Source organism: Mobula hypostoma, chromosome 4, assembly GCF_963921235.1.
Source record: "Mobula hypostoma chromosome 4, sMobHyp1.1, whole genome shotgun sequence".
Lineage (NCBI taxonomy): Eukaryota > Metazoa > Chordata > Chondrichthyes > Myliobatiformes > Myliobatidae > Mobula > Mobula hypostoma.
This window is the reverse complement of record NC_086100.1, coordinates 2,707,423-2,722,884: the sequence shown is the minus strand read 5'-3', so window position 1 is coordinate 2,722,884 and position 15,462 is coordinate 2,707,423. Positions and strand designations below refer to the sequence as shown.

The window sequence follows — 15,462 nt, the reverse complement described above, 5'->3', positions numbered from 1 at the left end:
ACCCCGTTTTTATTTCAGATTTCCAGCATCTGCAGTGTTTTGCTTTCCTTACGCCAACTCCAAAGAGAAACTCTGAGCAATGAGAGACAGAGACATGTGGCTACTCTGATTTACAATATGGATCAATGTTCTGGAACGCCACCATGGGCAGCCCTGAGCCCAGCTGTGAGAGGAGGAGGTTTGGGCATGGCGCCAGCAACTCATAAAGACCCAGAGCTACAGAAACACCAACGGAAGCTCCGAAGACCCACCCCTGGGAAAGGAAGGAGCTTTGCCTAGAAGATGTAGAATTGGGCTACAAACACCCGGACATGAAAGACTGACCCAGAACAGAGGGCTCTGGCAAATTGCTGTCAGCGGCCTATGCCCCATAGGGTGACGGGCTTAAGAGGATGAAGATGTTCCCATTAATTCCATGGGTTGAAGCATCCATGGCTGGAGGGGGGTGTGACAGCCCAGGATAAGATCGAGGGGAAAACTGCCCTGCACCATTGCTTTGCTCCACAGGAGGGAGCTACAGACTAGACTGGGGCCCTGGGATAACATAAAACAGCCCATTGCAGTAACTGGGCCTTCGGTTAAACAAGGCAGCCATTTATTTGGGATGACTCTTAAAGAACAAAAGCTAGTCGAGAAAATAGCCAGGTTTCTTTTGTTTATTTGTAACACCATTAATTGGGGCAGCCACTTAACTGGGCCAAAATGTACTGATCCTGGGGTGTGTGAATTAACCAGAATCCACTGTAATTCCATGTGGCTCTGCGTCTGATATGTTAAGTACAAAACACTCGGCATTCAGGAGCCGGCCACGCCTCTACTAGTTTATTTATTTCCAGGTACAATGCAGAACAGGCTCTTCCGGCCCAACAAGCTGCACGGCCTGCAAACCACCGATTTAACCCTGGCCTAATCACAGGAGAATCGACAACCACCAGTTAACCTACTAACCCGGACATCTTAGGACGGTGGGAGGAAACTGGAGCACCCCGGAGCACCCGGAGGAAATCGGAGCACCCGGAGGAAACCGAAGCACCCGGGGGAAATCAGAGCACCCGGGGGAAATCAGAGCACCCGGGGGAAACGGAGCACCCGGGGGAAATCAGAGCACCCGGGGGAAACGGAGCACCCGGGGGAAACGGAGCACCCGGGGGAAATCGGAGCACCCGGGGGAAACCGGAGCACCCGGAGGAAACCGAAGCACCCGGGGGAAATCAGAGTACCCGGGGGAAACGGAGCACCCGGGGGAAATCAGAGCACCCGGCACCGGGGGAAATCAGAGCACCCGGGGGAAATCAGAGCACCCGGGGGAAACGGAGCACCCGGGGGAAACGGAGCACCCGGGGGAAACCGGAGCAACCGGGGAAAACCGGAACAACTGGGGGAAGCCCAAGAACTCAAGGGAAGGACGCACAACCTGCTTACAGAGTATGCTGGTATTGAACTCTGAGCTGCGACAGCTCAAGCTGTAACAGTGCTGTACCAACTGCTAATCTACTGTGGCGCCTGGGGCACAGTGATTTTGGGCATGATAGCACTGAGCATTGGAGTGTGAGAACTCAACAGCCAAGTGCCATCCTATTGTTCTACATAAGACATGAACTGATATACTGGGATCATCACTCCAAAAAGCACCAGAAATCAAAAACATCTCTGCAATAAAATTAGAATTACTGCCACAAGGCAGGCTGTTGGCACTTAGGTCAAATTGTGATGGAACAAAGACTGCCAGGTAACCACAGTCCAGACGGACCATTGCCCATCCACTCACATTCATTATGTTAATCCCCTCTCTGAGGACCATTTACAGTGGCTAATTCACCCACCAAACTCCACACATTAGGAATGAGGGAGAAAATCCGAGCAGACAAGGGAACCTGTGAGGACACAGAAAGAAAGTACAAGCACAACTACACACAATACTCCAAGCGCAACATAACTAAAGTCTTATACTGTTGTAATGGGACAACACAGCACTTGTATCTAGTGCCTCAGCTCATGAAGACCAGAAGACATAGGAGCAGAATTAGGCCATTCGGCCCATTGAGTCTGCTCTGCCATTCCATCATGGCTGATTTATTACCCCCCTCAACGCCATTCTCCTGCCTTCCCCCTGTAACCTTTGAAATCCTGACTAATCACTTTCAGAGCCCTGGGGTGTACACCATCTGGTCCAGGTGACTTATCTATCTTCAGACCTTTTAGTTTTCCAAGAACCTTCTCTCTAGTTATGATAAATTCACATACTTCATGCTCCGTGACACCTGGAACTTCCACCATACTGCGAGTGTCTTCCACAGTGAAGACTCGCGCAAAATACTTATTCAGTTCATTCACCATTTCCTTATCCCCCATTACTATCTCCCCAACATCATTTCTCGAGGTCCGATATCCATTTTCATCTCTTTTACGCTTCATATATCTTAAGAAACTTTTGGTATCTTCTTTAATATTACTGGCTAGTTTACTTTTGTTTTCCATCTTTACCTTCTTAATGACTGTTTTAGTTGCCTTCTGTTGGTTTTTAAAAGCTTCCCAATCCTCTAACTTCCCACTAATTTTTGCTCTATTATATGCCCTTTCTTTGGCTTTTATATTGGCTTTGACTTCTCTTGTTGGCCACGGTTGTGTCATCTTTGCTTTAGAATACCTCTTCCTCTTTATATCTTGTATATGTCCTCCGGGATGTTCCACTCACTGCTGTTCAGTCATCATCCCTGCAAGTGTTCTTTTCCAAGCATTTCCGGCCAATTCCTCTCCCATGCCACTGCAGAACCAGCCCCCTAACCCTACCTCACATCTGACCCCAGCCCCTCACCCCACCCCAAACCCCGGGGCAAACCTGACCACACCACAATCACCTGTCCTGAAGGGTCCACCCCAAGATCCCCAACCACTTACAGCTCATCGCACCATACCCAACCCAGAACAGCCAATCCCCCAGTAGGCCCAACCACGAGCCACTCCAGAAACTCCCACTCCTGAAACCCAGCACAAACCGCATTCCCCCAATCCACCTGCACTTGAGATCGCCCATGGCTATTGTAACATTGCCCTTTTGGCATACATTTTCTATCTCCCATTGTAATTTGTAGACCACATCCTTACTACTGTTTGGGGGGGTCTGTGTATAACTTCCATCAGGGCCTTTTTACCCTTGCAGTTCCTTAGCTCTATCCAGAATGATTCAACACCTTTCAACCCGATGGCACCTCTTTCTGATGATTTGATTTCATTTCTTACCAACAGAGCAACACCACCCCCTCTGCCTTCCTGCCTGTCCTTTCAATACAATGTGTATTCTTGGACATTAAGCTCCCAATCAACAAGTTATGTTGCAGCTTTATAAAACTCTAGTTAGCTCACATCTGGAGTACTGCATACAGTTCTGGTTGCCCCACTATAGGATGTCGAGACTTTGGAGAGGGTGCAGAAGAGGTTTACCAGGATGCTGCCTGGATTAGAGGGCATGTGCTGTTCAAGAGGTTAGACAAACTTGGGTTGTTTTCTATGGTGTGCTGGAGGCTGGGGGGAGATCTGACAGAGGCTTATAAGATGATGAGAGGCATGGATAGAGTAGACAGATAATATCTTCTTCCCAGGGTTGAAAAATCTAATACCAGAGGGCATATATTTAATGTATATGCGAGGCGCAAGTTTTTTTACACAGAGGGAGGTGGATGCCCGGGGTGGTGGTAGAGGAAGGTACATTACAGACTTTTAAGAGATATTCAAAAGGCAGATTAATGTGAGGAAGTTGGAGGGATGTAAACGTTGTTTAGGCAGAAGGGATTAGTTTAGTTGGCTATTTGATTACTAATTCTTTTGGTTGGACACAATGCTGTGCGCTGAAAGGCCTGTTCCTGTGCTGTGTGGTGCTATGTTCTAAATGAGCAGGTCTTGCATTATCCTGCAATGTGGAGAGACGTGGATGGGTAGAACTTGCAGAATAGTTGTAACAAGGAGCTAAAATATGATCAGAGGTTGCCAGAATCACTCTTTGCTTTCTGATAAGTGAAAGGTCTGAGACCTAAAGGGCTGCAACTACCTTTGTTTCTTAAGAAGCCACACGGTACATGAGTCATTGGTCAGGCCACACGGAGTATTGGAGTATTGTGAGCTGTTATGGGTCCCTTATCTCAGAGAAGATGTGCTGGCATTGGAGAGGGTCCAGAGGAAGTTCACGAGAATGATTCCAGGAACGAAAGGGTTAATGTATGAGGATCTAATTGAAACCTATCAAACACTGAAAGAGTTGATGTGGAGAGAATGTTTCCTTTCGTGGGGGAGTCCAGGACCAAGGGGCAACGCCACAGAATACTGGGATGTCCATTTAGAACGGCGATGATGAGGAATTTCTTTATCCAGGGGATGGTGAATCTGTGGAATTCATTGCCACAGACGGCTGTGGAAGCCAAGACAGTGAATACATTTAAGGCGGAGATCGATAGGTTGCTAACTATTCAGGGTGTCAAAGGTTACAGGGAGAAGACAGGAGAATGGGGTTGAGAGGAAAGATGTCTGCCATGATAGAATTGTGCAGCAAACTCAACAGGCCAAATGACTTAAATCTGCTCCTATGTGGAATTTTAGAAGAGACATTTTTTCCACTCCAAGTTCCCCAGTACTGATGTATTCCCAGTCTCTCACTATTCTCTGCTAATCTTCAGTCAATACTTGTTATCAATGTAAACACTCAACATCTGCTTTTCGCAGTCTGATGAGGAACTAACTTCTGGTCCAGTGAGTGTGTGACTCTTAGTGATTGAATTTGCAACAAAATGCTAGATGATTGTGGTTCTGGATTAGCAAGGCGAAGGCCGCAAGCTGCCAAGCTCCATGAATTCAATACGTCATGGTCTGTCACCCCACCCTGCACCATGCCACTGCTAACCCCACCATCCACACACTCAGCCTGCACCAGAAAACATTTCCTCGCCACATTTGCTCAGGTGATAAAGAAAATCAGAGAGAGAGGCCCTTCGTTGGTTGGGGTCAACCATGGATGTTTCACGCCATCTGTCTACGTGATATCCAAGCCTGGGCAGGACGATATAGAGAGCAAACTGTTGCCCACGTAGCAGGCTTTCCCTCTCCATGCAGCCAGAGATTGATACAATTCCACCCCAATTCCACCACAGGAATTCCCAGTCAGTGTCTGCTGCAGTGACTCCAACTCCAGATGTTGTCAGTCAGCATTGAACTCAGTGCGGGGCTGCCTCAGGGACTCCAGTTCTGGCATTTTCCTCGGGGTTTACTCCGAATGGGTACAGGAGTGGAGCTTTCAGATCAGAGATTTCCTTCTCCTATGTGAGCTGCCAACCACGGCTGACGAGCCCCATCTGCCCAAAAGTGAGTACAGTACTCAAAATCACAACCACAAAGGATGTGCGGTTTCTAAGCAGTTAAGGATTTGGGTGAGGCCGTGAAGATCGTTCTGGCTTTGCGTTCTGAAGCTGTCTGAACTTGGCCCACAGGTACTTCACTTGAAGTAAGCTGGGGAAGAGAAGGGAGCATCTAATCAGTAACCTGTGAGGACACACTTGGTTCAGGTGTCCTGCAGAAGATATAGGAACTGAATTAAGCCATTTGGCCTATCAAGTTTACTCTGCCATTCCATCATGGCTGACAGATTCATTCATTCATTATGTGCCGTGCTGTATGACACGGGTGATCACTGTCTTTCCATGACCATCATTGTTCTTGGCAAATTTTTCTACAGAAGCTGATTATACCTCTCGACCCCATTCGCCTACCTTCTCCCATAACCTTTGTCACCCTGACTAATTAAGAACCTGTTAACCTCCGCTTTAGATATACCCAATGACTTGGCCTCCACAGTGGCAGTGACAATGAATTCCACAGATTCACCAACTTCCGGTTAAAGAAATTCCTCCTCATCTCTGCCCTAAATGGACATCCTCAATTCTGAGGCTGTGCTCTCTGGTCCTAGACTCCCCCACTATAGGAAACATCCTCCCCACATCCACTCTAGTTAAGCCTTTCAATATTGAGCTCCCCCGCCCTTTCATTCTTCTAAACTCCAGTGAGTACAGGCCCAGAGCTCTTAAACGTTTGCTCATAAACTTTTTCATTCTTGGAATCATTTTTGTGAACCTCTTCTGGACCAAACTGCTTACAATAATTCCAACTTAGTTCTTGGACAATTGCTTCTGTTACAGATAGTGGAAGGCTTGAGTTATGGTCTCTTCACTCCACTCCTCTTTTGACAAGTTGTGCAAGGCATTTTCACTCTGCACACAATCGGACGTTTTCTCCTTCACCAATAGCCTTTTGCCATTGCTTGAGTCCAAATGTTCATTTTGAAAGCAGGCCTTGAGAAGACTGGAGAGAGGGAACGAGAGAGAAAGACAGAGAGAGAGAGAGAGAGAGAGAGAGAAGGATAAGGATTGATAGACTCGACCTCACCCCAGACTTACCCACCCCTCCCACCTCCTCACCACAACTGTTCCATTTGGAATTGTGAACTGATTCCGACTGGCTGGAACCTGGGATCAACTGTCAAGCACCTCAGCAAACAGCAGAGTTACTAAACAACTGTGCTGCCTGGGATGGTGGGAGAGGCGGATACATTGGGGATATTTAAGAGACGTTTAGATAGACACAGGAATGTGAGGAAAATGGAAGGATATGGATATTGTGTGGGCTGAAGAGATTAGTTTAGTTGGCTATTTGATTACTAATTTAATTGGTTCAGCACAAGGGCCGGCTGCTGTTCTGTACCGTTCTATGTTCCATGACAGGGAGACATCAGAAGGATTAAAATTTCAGAATCCTCCCATCCAACAGGTGCCATTCTCTGCATATTCCCTTGGTTTCATTGTCCACTGTCCACAGAACTTTCTAAGCCTGGTCGCAGGACACTAATCTATTACTGATGGGACGTTCATGCTGTAGTGCACTGTGATATTTCTGAGAACGTGCACGAGCTCTCAGCTTAACCCATCTTACACCTGGGAACTGCAAACACCACAACGACATTGATGAAGAAAGGATAGTTTGTGGAGCAGATGGAATTTAACCTGGACGAATGTGAAGTGTTCAAAAGAGACAATAGACTTGTTAAAGGCAAGACCGTTAACAGTGTTGATGAGCAGAGGGATCCTGGGATCCAAGTTCATAACTCCCTGTAAGTGGCTGCACAGGGTGGTTAAGAAGGCATTTGACACACTTAGCATTATTAGTCAAGGAATCGAATTCAAAAGTCAGAAAGTTATGTTGCAATGTTATAAAACTCTAGTTCGGCCATATCTGGTGTATCGCATACAGTTCTGATTGTCCCATTATAGGAAGGATGACTGTACTCTTTTCCACAGATGCTGTCCGGCCTGCTGAGTTCCGCCAGCATTTTGTGTGTGTTGCTAGGAAGTATGTCAAGACGTTGGAGAGGGTGCAGAAGAGAACTTGCCTGGATTAGAGGGCATGTGCTATAGCGACGGGTTGGACAAATTTGGGTTGTTTTCTCTGGAACGGCGGAGGCTAACGGGAGATCTGATAGAGGTTTATAAGATTTTGAGAGGCAAAGATACAGTAGACAGACAGTATCTTTCTCCCAGGGTTGAAATATCTAATACCAGAGGGCATGTAGTTAAGGTGAGAAGGGGTGATTTCAAAGGAGATGTGAGGGGGCGTGTTACACAGAGAGTGGTGGGTGCCTGGGGTGGTGGTAGAGGCAGATACATTGGGACGATTCGATAGGAAAATGAATATGAGGAAAATGGAAGGATAAAGACATTGTGTAGGGGCAGAAGAGATTATTTCAGTTGGCCATTTGAATACTAATTTCAAATGGTTCAGCACAACATTGTGGGCCGAAGTGTCTGCTCCTGTACTGTACTATTCTATGTTCTACGTCGAAGGGAATGGCTTACAGTGCACTACTAAAGGTCACTGAGTGAGGGAAGTTTGTGCGATGTCACTAGGTGCCTTGTGGTGTCTTCAAGTCTGAATAAGTGAGCCAGCGGACCTGTTCTCCAGACCCCGTTCCTCCTGAGCTGAGCCAGTGGACCTGCTCTCCAGACCCCGTCCCTCCTGAGCTGAGCCAGCGGACCTGCTCTCCAGACCCCGTCCCTCCTGAGCTGAGCCAGCGGACCTGCTCTCCAGACCCCGTCCCTCCTGAGCTGAGCCAGCGGACCTGCTCTCCAGACCCCGTCCCTCCTGAGCTGAGCCAGCGGACCTGTTCTCCAGACCCCGTCCCTCCTGAGCTGAGCCAGCGGACCTGTTCTCCAGACCCCGTCCCTCCTGAGCTGAGCCAGCGGACCTGCTCTCCAGACCCCGTCCCTCCTGAGCTGAGCCAGCGGACCTGCTCTCCAGACCCCGTCCCTCCTGAGCTGAGCCAGCGGACCTGTTCTCCAGACCCCGTCCCTCCTGAGCTGAGCCAGCGGACCTGTTCTCCAGACCCCGTCCCTCCTGAGCTGAGCCAGCGGACTTGTTCTCCAGACCCCGTCCCTCCTGAGCTGAGCCAGCGGACCTGTTCTCCAGACCCCGTCCCTCCTGAGCTGAGCCAGTGAACCTGCTCTCCAGACCCCGTCCCTCCTGAGCTGAGCCAGTGAACCTGCTCTCCAAACCCACACATTTGCACTTGGAGTCAGGCTGCTTCTTCAGAAAGAAACCAATCCGGAAATGAAGGTGAAGTGGTGTGAGGGTGAAGATCGAGTGAGGACGTGGCCACTATTTCAGAACTTGTCTTGACCCTGCAGCACTTGTGCCGACAGCCACAGTTTTATGTTTGACTTCAAGTTTAATTGTTTAACTTCTTCACACAGAGAGTGGTGAATCTGTGGAATTCTCTGCCACAGGAAACAGTTGAGGCCAGTTCATTGGCTATATTTAAGAGGGAGTTAGATATGGCCCTTGTGGCTACGGGGGTCAGGGGGTATGGAGGGAAGGCTGGGGCGGGGTTCTGAGTTGGATGATCAGCCATGATCATAATAAATGGCGGTGCAGGCTCGAAGGGCCGAATGGCCTACTCCTGCACCTATTTTCTATGTTTCTATGTTTCTATGTCATTCATGAACACAGCCAAACGAAACAGTGTTCCTCTGGGGCCAACGTGTAAACCACACTACCAACAGCACACAGTAACAGCACGTAGCACATATAGTTATGACAGCAGAAAAACATATAGTCTCACATAAAAAAATCCTAGCCCGATCCGAGTGGCATGGTCTGCAGACTGATGGTGCACGGACTGTTGTCCTGTTTTTGACTGAGTGAGCGAACACTGGAGGGCAGCACCAACAGGAGGAGCCAGTCGCCAACACAGTACTGATTCCAGTGTGCACACAGAGCCCTCTGTACTGTCCCTTATCCCCTCTGGAGTCTCCTCTTCTGCGCAGCTACAACAGTCGACCTGGTCACGAGGGCCTGGTCCACACAACTGAGGCAACGGGAAGTAGACTTGTTTCCAACTATCTCTGTCCAGTTTGCGCAGTTGTGGTTTCAAGTCCAGTTCCAGGATGTGAGGCTGCTGGTTGATCATTAAAGAGCAATCGCTTGATGCTGAAATAGAGTATTATGGCTGAATGCCTACCCAAAGACCCTTACCAACCACACGGTGAGGCAGTATTTCAGAATCCTGTTTAATATCACTGATGTATGATGTCAGATTTGTTGTTTAGTGGCAACAGTATGGTGCAAGGCATAACAATAAAGACTATAAATTACAACTATATATAGGCACACACACAGCCTCTTCCCTCAGGCTGCGAGATTAATGACTACCCTGTCACTAGCACAGTGACTGGTCACTGTTTACCAGTACTGTGCACTATGTGCATTTTGAATTATATTTTATTAACTTATTTATGGTCATATTTTGTTTTATGTGGTGTGTATGATATGTGTTTTGTGGAGAAATGTTGTTTCATTTGGTTCTATATATGTACAGTCAAATGACAATAAACTTGAACTTGATTTGTTTAAAATAAATTAAATAAGGTAACACAAACAAGAGAACCCAAAATAGTGAGGTAGTGTTGAGACATTGTCCGTTCAGAAATCTGATGGTGGAGGGGAAGAAGCTGTGTGCAGGGAATGCAGTCATGGAAACGCGGGGTGAGTGAGATCAAAGGAAAGGTGACGAAGAACAAAAGAAACAGCCAGCAGCCATGCAGGAAATCAGACAATATGTGGGAGATAGACACCCCACATCAGTACACTGTAACACTTCATCATTTTACAAGTGTATATACACACACACAGACACAAACACACACTCTCTCTCACACACAAACACACACACACACACACTCTCTCACACACACACAAACACACACACACACTCTCTCACACACACACAAACACACACTCTCACACACACAAACACACACACACACACTCTCTCTCTCTCACACACACACACACACACACTCTCTCACACACACACAAACACACACTCTCACACACACAAACACACACACACACACACTCTCTCACACACACACAAACACACACACACAAACTCTCTCACACACACACAAACACACACACACACTCTCTCACACACAAACAAACACACACTCTCTCACACACACACAAACACACACACACACTCTCACACACAAACACACACACACACACACAAACTCTCTCACACACACACAAACACACACACACACTCTCTCACACACACACAAACACACACTCTCACACACACAAACACACACACACACACTCTCTCACACACACACAAACACACACTCTCACACACACAAACACACACACACACACTCTCTCACACACACACAAACACACACACACACTCTCTCACACACACACAAACACACACTCTCACACACACAAACACACACACACACACACTCTCTCACACACACACAAACACACACACACACTCTCTCACACACACAAACACACACACACACACTCTCTCTCTCACACACACACACAAACACACACAAATTACGTAACTCTAAAGGTAGATCACTTTTTTCAGAATTGCCGCCTTCAACCACATGAACAGTAACTCCCACAAAGCTCCAGTGAATGAAGGCAACTTGACACACAAGTCGTGATAACACCAGAGGGACGAGGCAAGAAGCTTGATGAATAGTGGACCCTGGGTAGGATTTGTGCATCCCTCAAGACGATAAAACTTAGGAGCATAATTAGACCATTTGGCTCATCGAGACTACTCTGCCAATCATGGCTGATTTATTATATCTCTCAACTCCATTCACCTACCTTTGCGTCCTGTCTAATCAAGAACCTATCTACCTCAGCTTTAAATATACCCAATGACTTGGCCTCCACAGCTGCCTGTGGCAAGGAATTCCAGCGATTCACCACCTTCTGGCTAATGAAATTTCTCCTCATCTCTGTTCAAAATGGAAGTTCCTCTATTCTGAGGCTGTGCCCTCTGGCCCTAGACTGCCCCATTATAGGAGACATTCTCTCCACATCCACTCTTCCTAGGCCTTCCAATATTCAATAGGTTTCAAACAGATCCCTCTCTCATTCTTCTAATTAAACTCCAGTCATCAAATCCTCCCCATATATTAACCTTTTCATTCCCGTAATCATTCCGGTGAACCCCCTCTGGACTCTCTCCAATGACAGTATATCCTTTCTTTGACAAGGGGCCCAAAACTGCTCACAAGTACAGTGTAACCAATGCCTTACAAAACCTCAGAACAACAACTCTGCTTTTATATTCTTGAAAGGAATGCTAAAATTTAATTTGCCTTCCTCACCACCAACTCAACCTGAAAATTAACATTTAGGAAATCCTACACACGACTCCCAAATCCCTTTGCACCCCTGGTAACCTTCTTCACTACGCCACAACTCTATGAAGCTTTGAGTCAGGTGCAGCCTCCTAATCCACCCTTCCTGTTAATTGTGATATACTGTATTTATTTAATTTAGAGACACCGTGCAGACAGGCCCTTCTGGTCCTTCGAGTTGTACCACCCAGCCACACACTGATTAACCCTCACCTACCAACCGGTATGTGTATGAAGAAACCAGAACACCCAGAGGAAACCCATGTGGTTACAGGGAGGATGTACAAACTTGCTTACAGAAGATGCTGAAATTGAACTCTGAACTTAGGTGCCCTGAGCTGTAACAGTGTTGCACTAACCTTGGCACCCCAGATGATGGTTGGATTGTGTTTGCAGCATAACTAGCCCAGCCTGCCTCCAGGGGATCTCCCCATACAGCATTAAGGTTGCGCTGGTCACATTACTCACTGTTTCTGCAGTAGATGCTGCTGCTGTTGTCTGTAGCTTTCAATGGTGTGCTGCGGTAACAGCTGCATCAGCTCCAGTGACTCCTTAATCTTCAGCAACACTTCATATGTCTCCCGTCCCCTGATCTGGAAATGAAAAATTGCCAGACTTAGAGGGTGCAGATGCCATAGAATAAACTGGTAGCACACGTGAGCCGAGTCAGATGGATCAAGAGGATAGTCAGAGACTTTTTCCCCAGGGCGGAAACTGCTAACCCAGAAAAGTGTGAAGTGATTCACTTTGGGAGGTCGAATTTGAAGATGGAATACAGGGTTAACGGCAGGATTCTTGGTAGTGTGGAGAAACAGAGGGATCTTGGAGTCCACATGCATAGATCCCTTAAAATTGCCAACAAGTTGTTAGAGTAGTTAAGAAACTTTATGGTTACTTGGGAAAATGAGCTCAAGAGCCATAAGGTAATATTGAAGCTCTATGAAAGCCTGGTCAGACCACACTTGGAATATTGTGTTCATTTCTGGTTGCCTCATTATAGGGAAGATGTGGAAGCTTTAACCATATAACCATATAACAATTACAGCAGGGAAGCAGGCCATCTCAGCCCTCCTAGTCCGTGCTGAACTCTTACTCCCACCGACCTGCACTCAGCCCATAACCCTCCATTCCCTTCCTGTCCATATATCTGTCCAGTTTAACTTTAAATGACAACATCAAACCTGCCTCAACCACTTCTGCTGGAAGCTCGTTCCACACAGCCACCACTCTCTGAGTAAAGATGTTCCCCCTCATGTTACCTCTAAAACTTTTGCCCTTTAACTCTCAACTCATGTCCTCTTGTTTGAATCTCACCCACTCTCAATGGAAAAAGCCTATCCACATCAACTCTATCTATCCCTCTCATAATTTTAAATGCCTCTATCAAGTCCCCCCTCAACCTTCTACCTTTAGAGAGGGTGTAGAGGACTTTCACCAGAATGCTACCTAGATTAGAGAGCATGTCTTATGAAGATAAGGCTTTTCTCTTTGGAGGGAAGGAGGATGTGAGATGACTTGATAGAGACATCTAAAATGATAAGAGGCATAGATGGACTGGACAGTGAGAGTCTTTTTCCCCGATGGAAATGGCTAATACGAGAGGACATAATTTTATGGCGAATGGAGGAAAATATAAGGGGGATGTCAGAGGTAAGTTTTTTACATAGAGAGTGGTAGGTGTGTGGAACATGCTGTCATGGATGTGCTAGAGGCAGATACACAAAGAATCTTAGCTAGTCACATGGATGATAGAGAGAGAAGGGAGAGATGAGGAGGAATTTCTTGAATCAGAGGGTGGTGAATCTGTGAAATTCATTGTCATAGTGAGGCCATCATTGGGTATATTTAAAGTGGAGGTTGATAGATTCTTCATTAGTCAGAGCATCAAAGATATTGGGGGGAAAGCAGGAGAATAAGGTTGAGAGAGATAATAAATCAGCCATTGTGGAATGGGACAGCAGACTGGCCTGATTCTGCTGCTATGTCTTAGGGCTAGATTGATCTTAGAGTACTTTAAATGGTCAGCACAACATCGCGTGCCGAAGGTCCCGTACCATTCGATGTTTTATATTCTCAGCCAGGTTGATCAGGGTTTGGTGAAGATACTGGAGCAGAAAAGCAGAGACTTTGCAAGTTCAGGATTATTTAGTGCCATTTCCAGTACACAAATGTAAAGGAGAATAAAATAACTGTTATTCCAGATCCAATGTAACACAAAGAAAAACCACAATAAGATAAAGAACAAAATGATAATAAAAACACAATACATATAAATACAGAAGATAGCTTATATACATATATTGATTGTATGTCCATAAAGTGATGCTAGGCACAGGAGTGTCTGTACATAAGGTGACTGACAGGAAATGATAAAGTCATGGTGGTTGGGGGTGTGGAGTGGTGGGTTAGTGGGTGGAGGTGTTGATCAGACTTACTGCTTGTGGAAAGTAACTGTTTTTGAGTCTGCTGGTCCTGGCGTGGATGTTACGTAGCATCCTCCCTGATGGGAGTGGGACAGACAGTCCATGAGCAGGGTACAGTGGTGCCAGAAAATTTGTGAACCCTGTAGAATTTTCTGTATTTCTGCATAAATATGACCTAAAATGTGATCAGATCTTCACATAAGTCCTAAAACTAGAAAACTAGATAAAACTAGTGCTAAAACAAGATAAACCTTGTAGGTTTTTTGATCTCCAAACTTGAATGCTTCTGATGTGGCTCTTAGCAGGTTCTGGATTTCATTGTTCATCCAGGGCTTCCGACTGGGGAAAACCCTGGATGATTTTGTGGGGATACCCTCATCCACAGTAGTTTTAATAAAGTCTGTAACGACCCTGGTGTAGTCTCGGGTCCTCAGGTGAGTTGTTGAACACAGCCCAGTCCACTGACTCAGGGCAATCCTGTCACCATTCCTCAGACTCCTGCGACCACCCCTTGGTTGTGTTGATCTCTAGAGCCTCGCTCTTTAGGCTCTGTCTGTATGCAGGTAGCAGCAGTACAGCCAAATGATCCGACTTGCTAAAATGACGTCTCAGGAAGGAACAATAGGCATTCTTTATTGTAGCACAGCAGTAGTCTAGTGTGTTGGGACCTCTGGTGCAACAGGTTACATGTTGGTGATAATTGGGCAGGGCTTTCTTCAAACAGGCCTGGTTAAAGTCACTATAAATTGACTATAATTTGAAATGCATCAGGATGGGCTGTTTCCTGTTTACAGACAGCATTGTGCAGTTTTGCAAGACTTGCCTATAATCGGCTGCTGCAAATTGCAGTCGGGATCATGGATGAGAACTCTCGAGACAAGAAGAACAGCCTACATTTAATCTTTAGTTCTTCTAAGTCAGGGGAACAAGAAGCAACCCCAACGTTCCTGTACCAGCATGAACTGACTAAAAAGCACACACTGCCACCTCTTTCCTTACTAGAATTTGAGGTTCGATCCATTCTGAAAATCATAAAACCTTCTGGCCGGATAGCTGCATCCGGCCTGTTCTCTGTTAACCAAGTCTCAATGCAACAGACAATTGAGATCTGTCTCATCCGCCTCTGCTTCAGCAGCCTTGCCCTGAGATCGTCAGCATTATTTTCAAGTGGCTGTACATTCGCTAAAGAGGTTCCCTCCCCTTTGCCCTTCAGCCTGGTTTGAATTCCGCCTCTCCTGATATTGACCCTTTAAGATGCCACACTTAACTGCCCTGCA

At 46.6% G+C, this 15,462-nt stretch overlaps 1 protein-coding gene across 6 annotated transcripts in view; it reads right to left on the bottom strand.

Moving 5' to 3' along the window:
* tp63 (tumor protein p63) overlaps nt 1–15,462 on the bottom strand; it is a 444,822-nt gene that overhangs the window by 52,056 nt on the left and 377,304 nt on the right. For 4 of the 6 annotated variants that reach the window (XM_063045240.1, XM_063045241.1, XM_063045242.1 and 1 more), the window contains one exon: nt 12,231–12,355. In XM_063045240.1, the coding sequence (XP_062901310.1) occupies nt 12,231–12,355 (125 nt within the window). Of the gene's footprint in view, nt 1–5,425; nt 6,343–12,230; nt 12,356–15,462 lie in introns of those variants that run through there. The other 2 variants (XM_063045244.1, XM_063045245.1) reach the window with 1 other exon arrangement.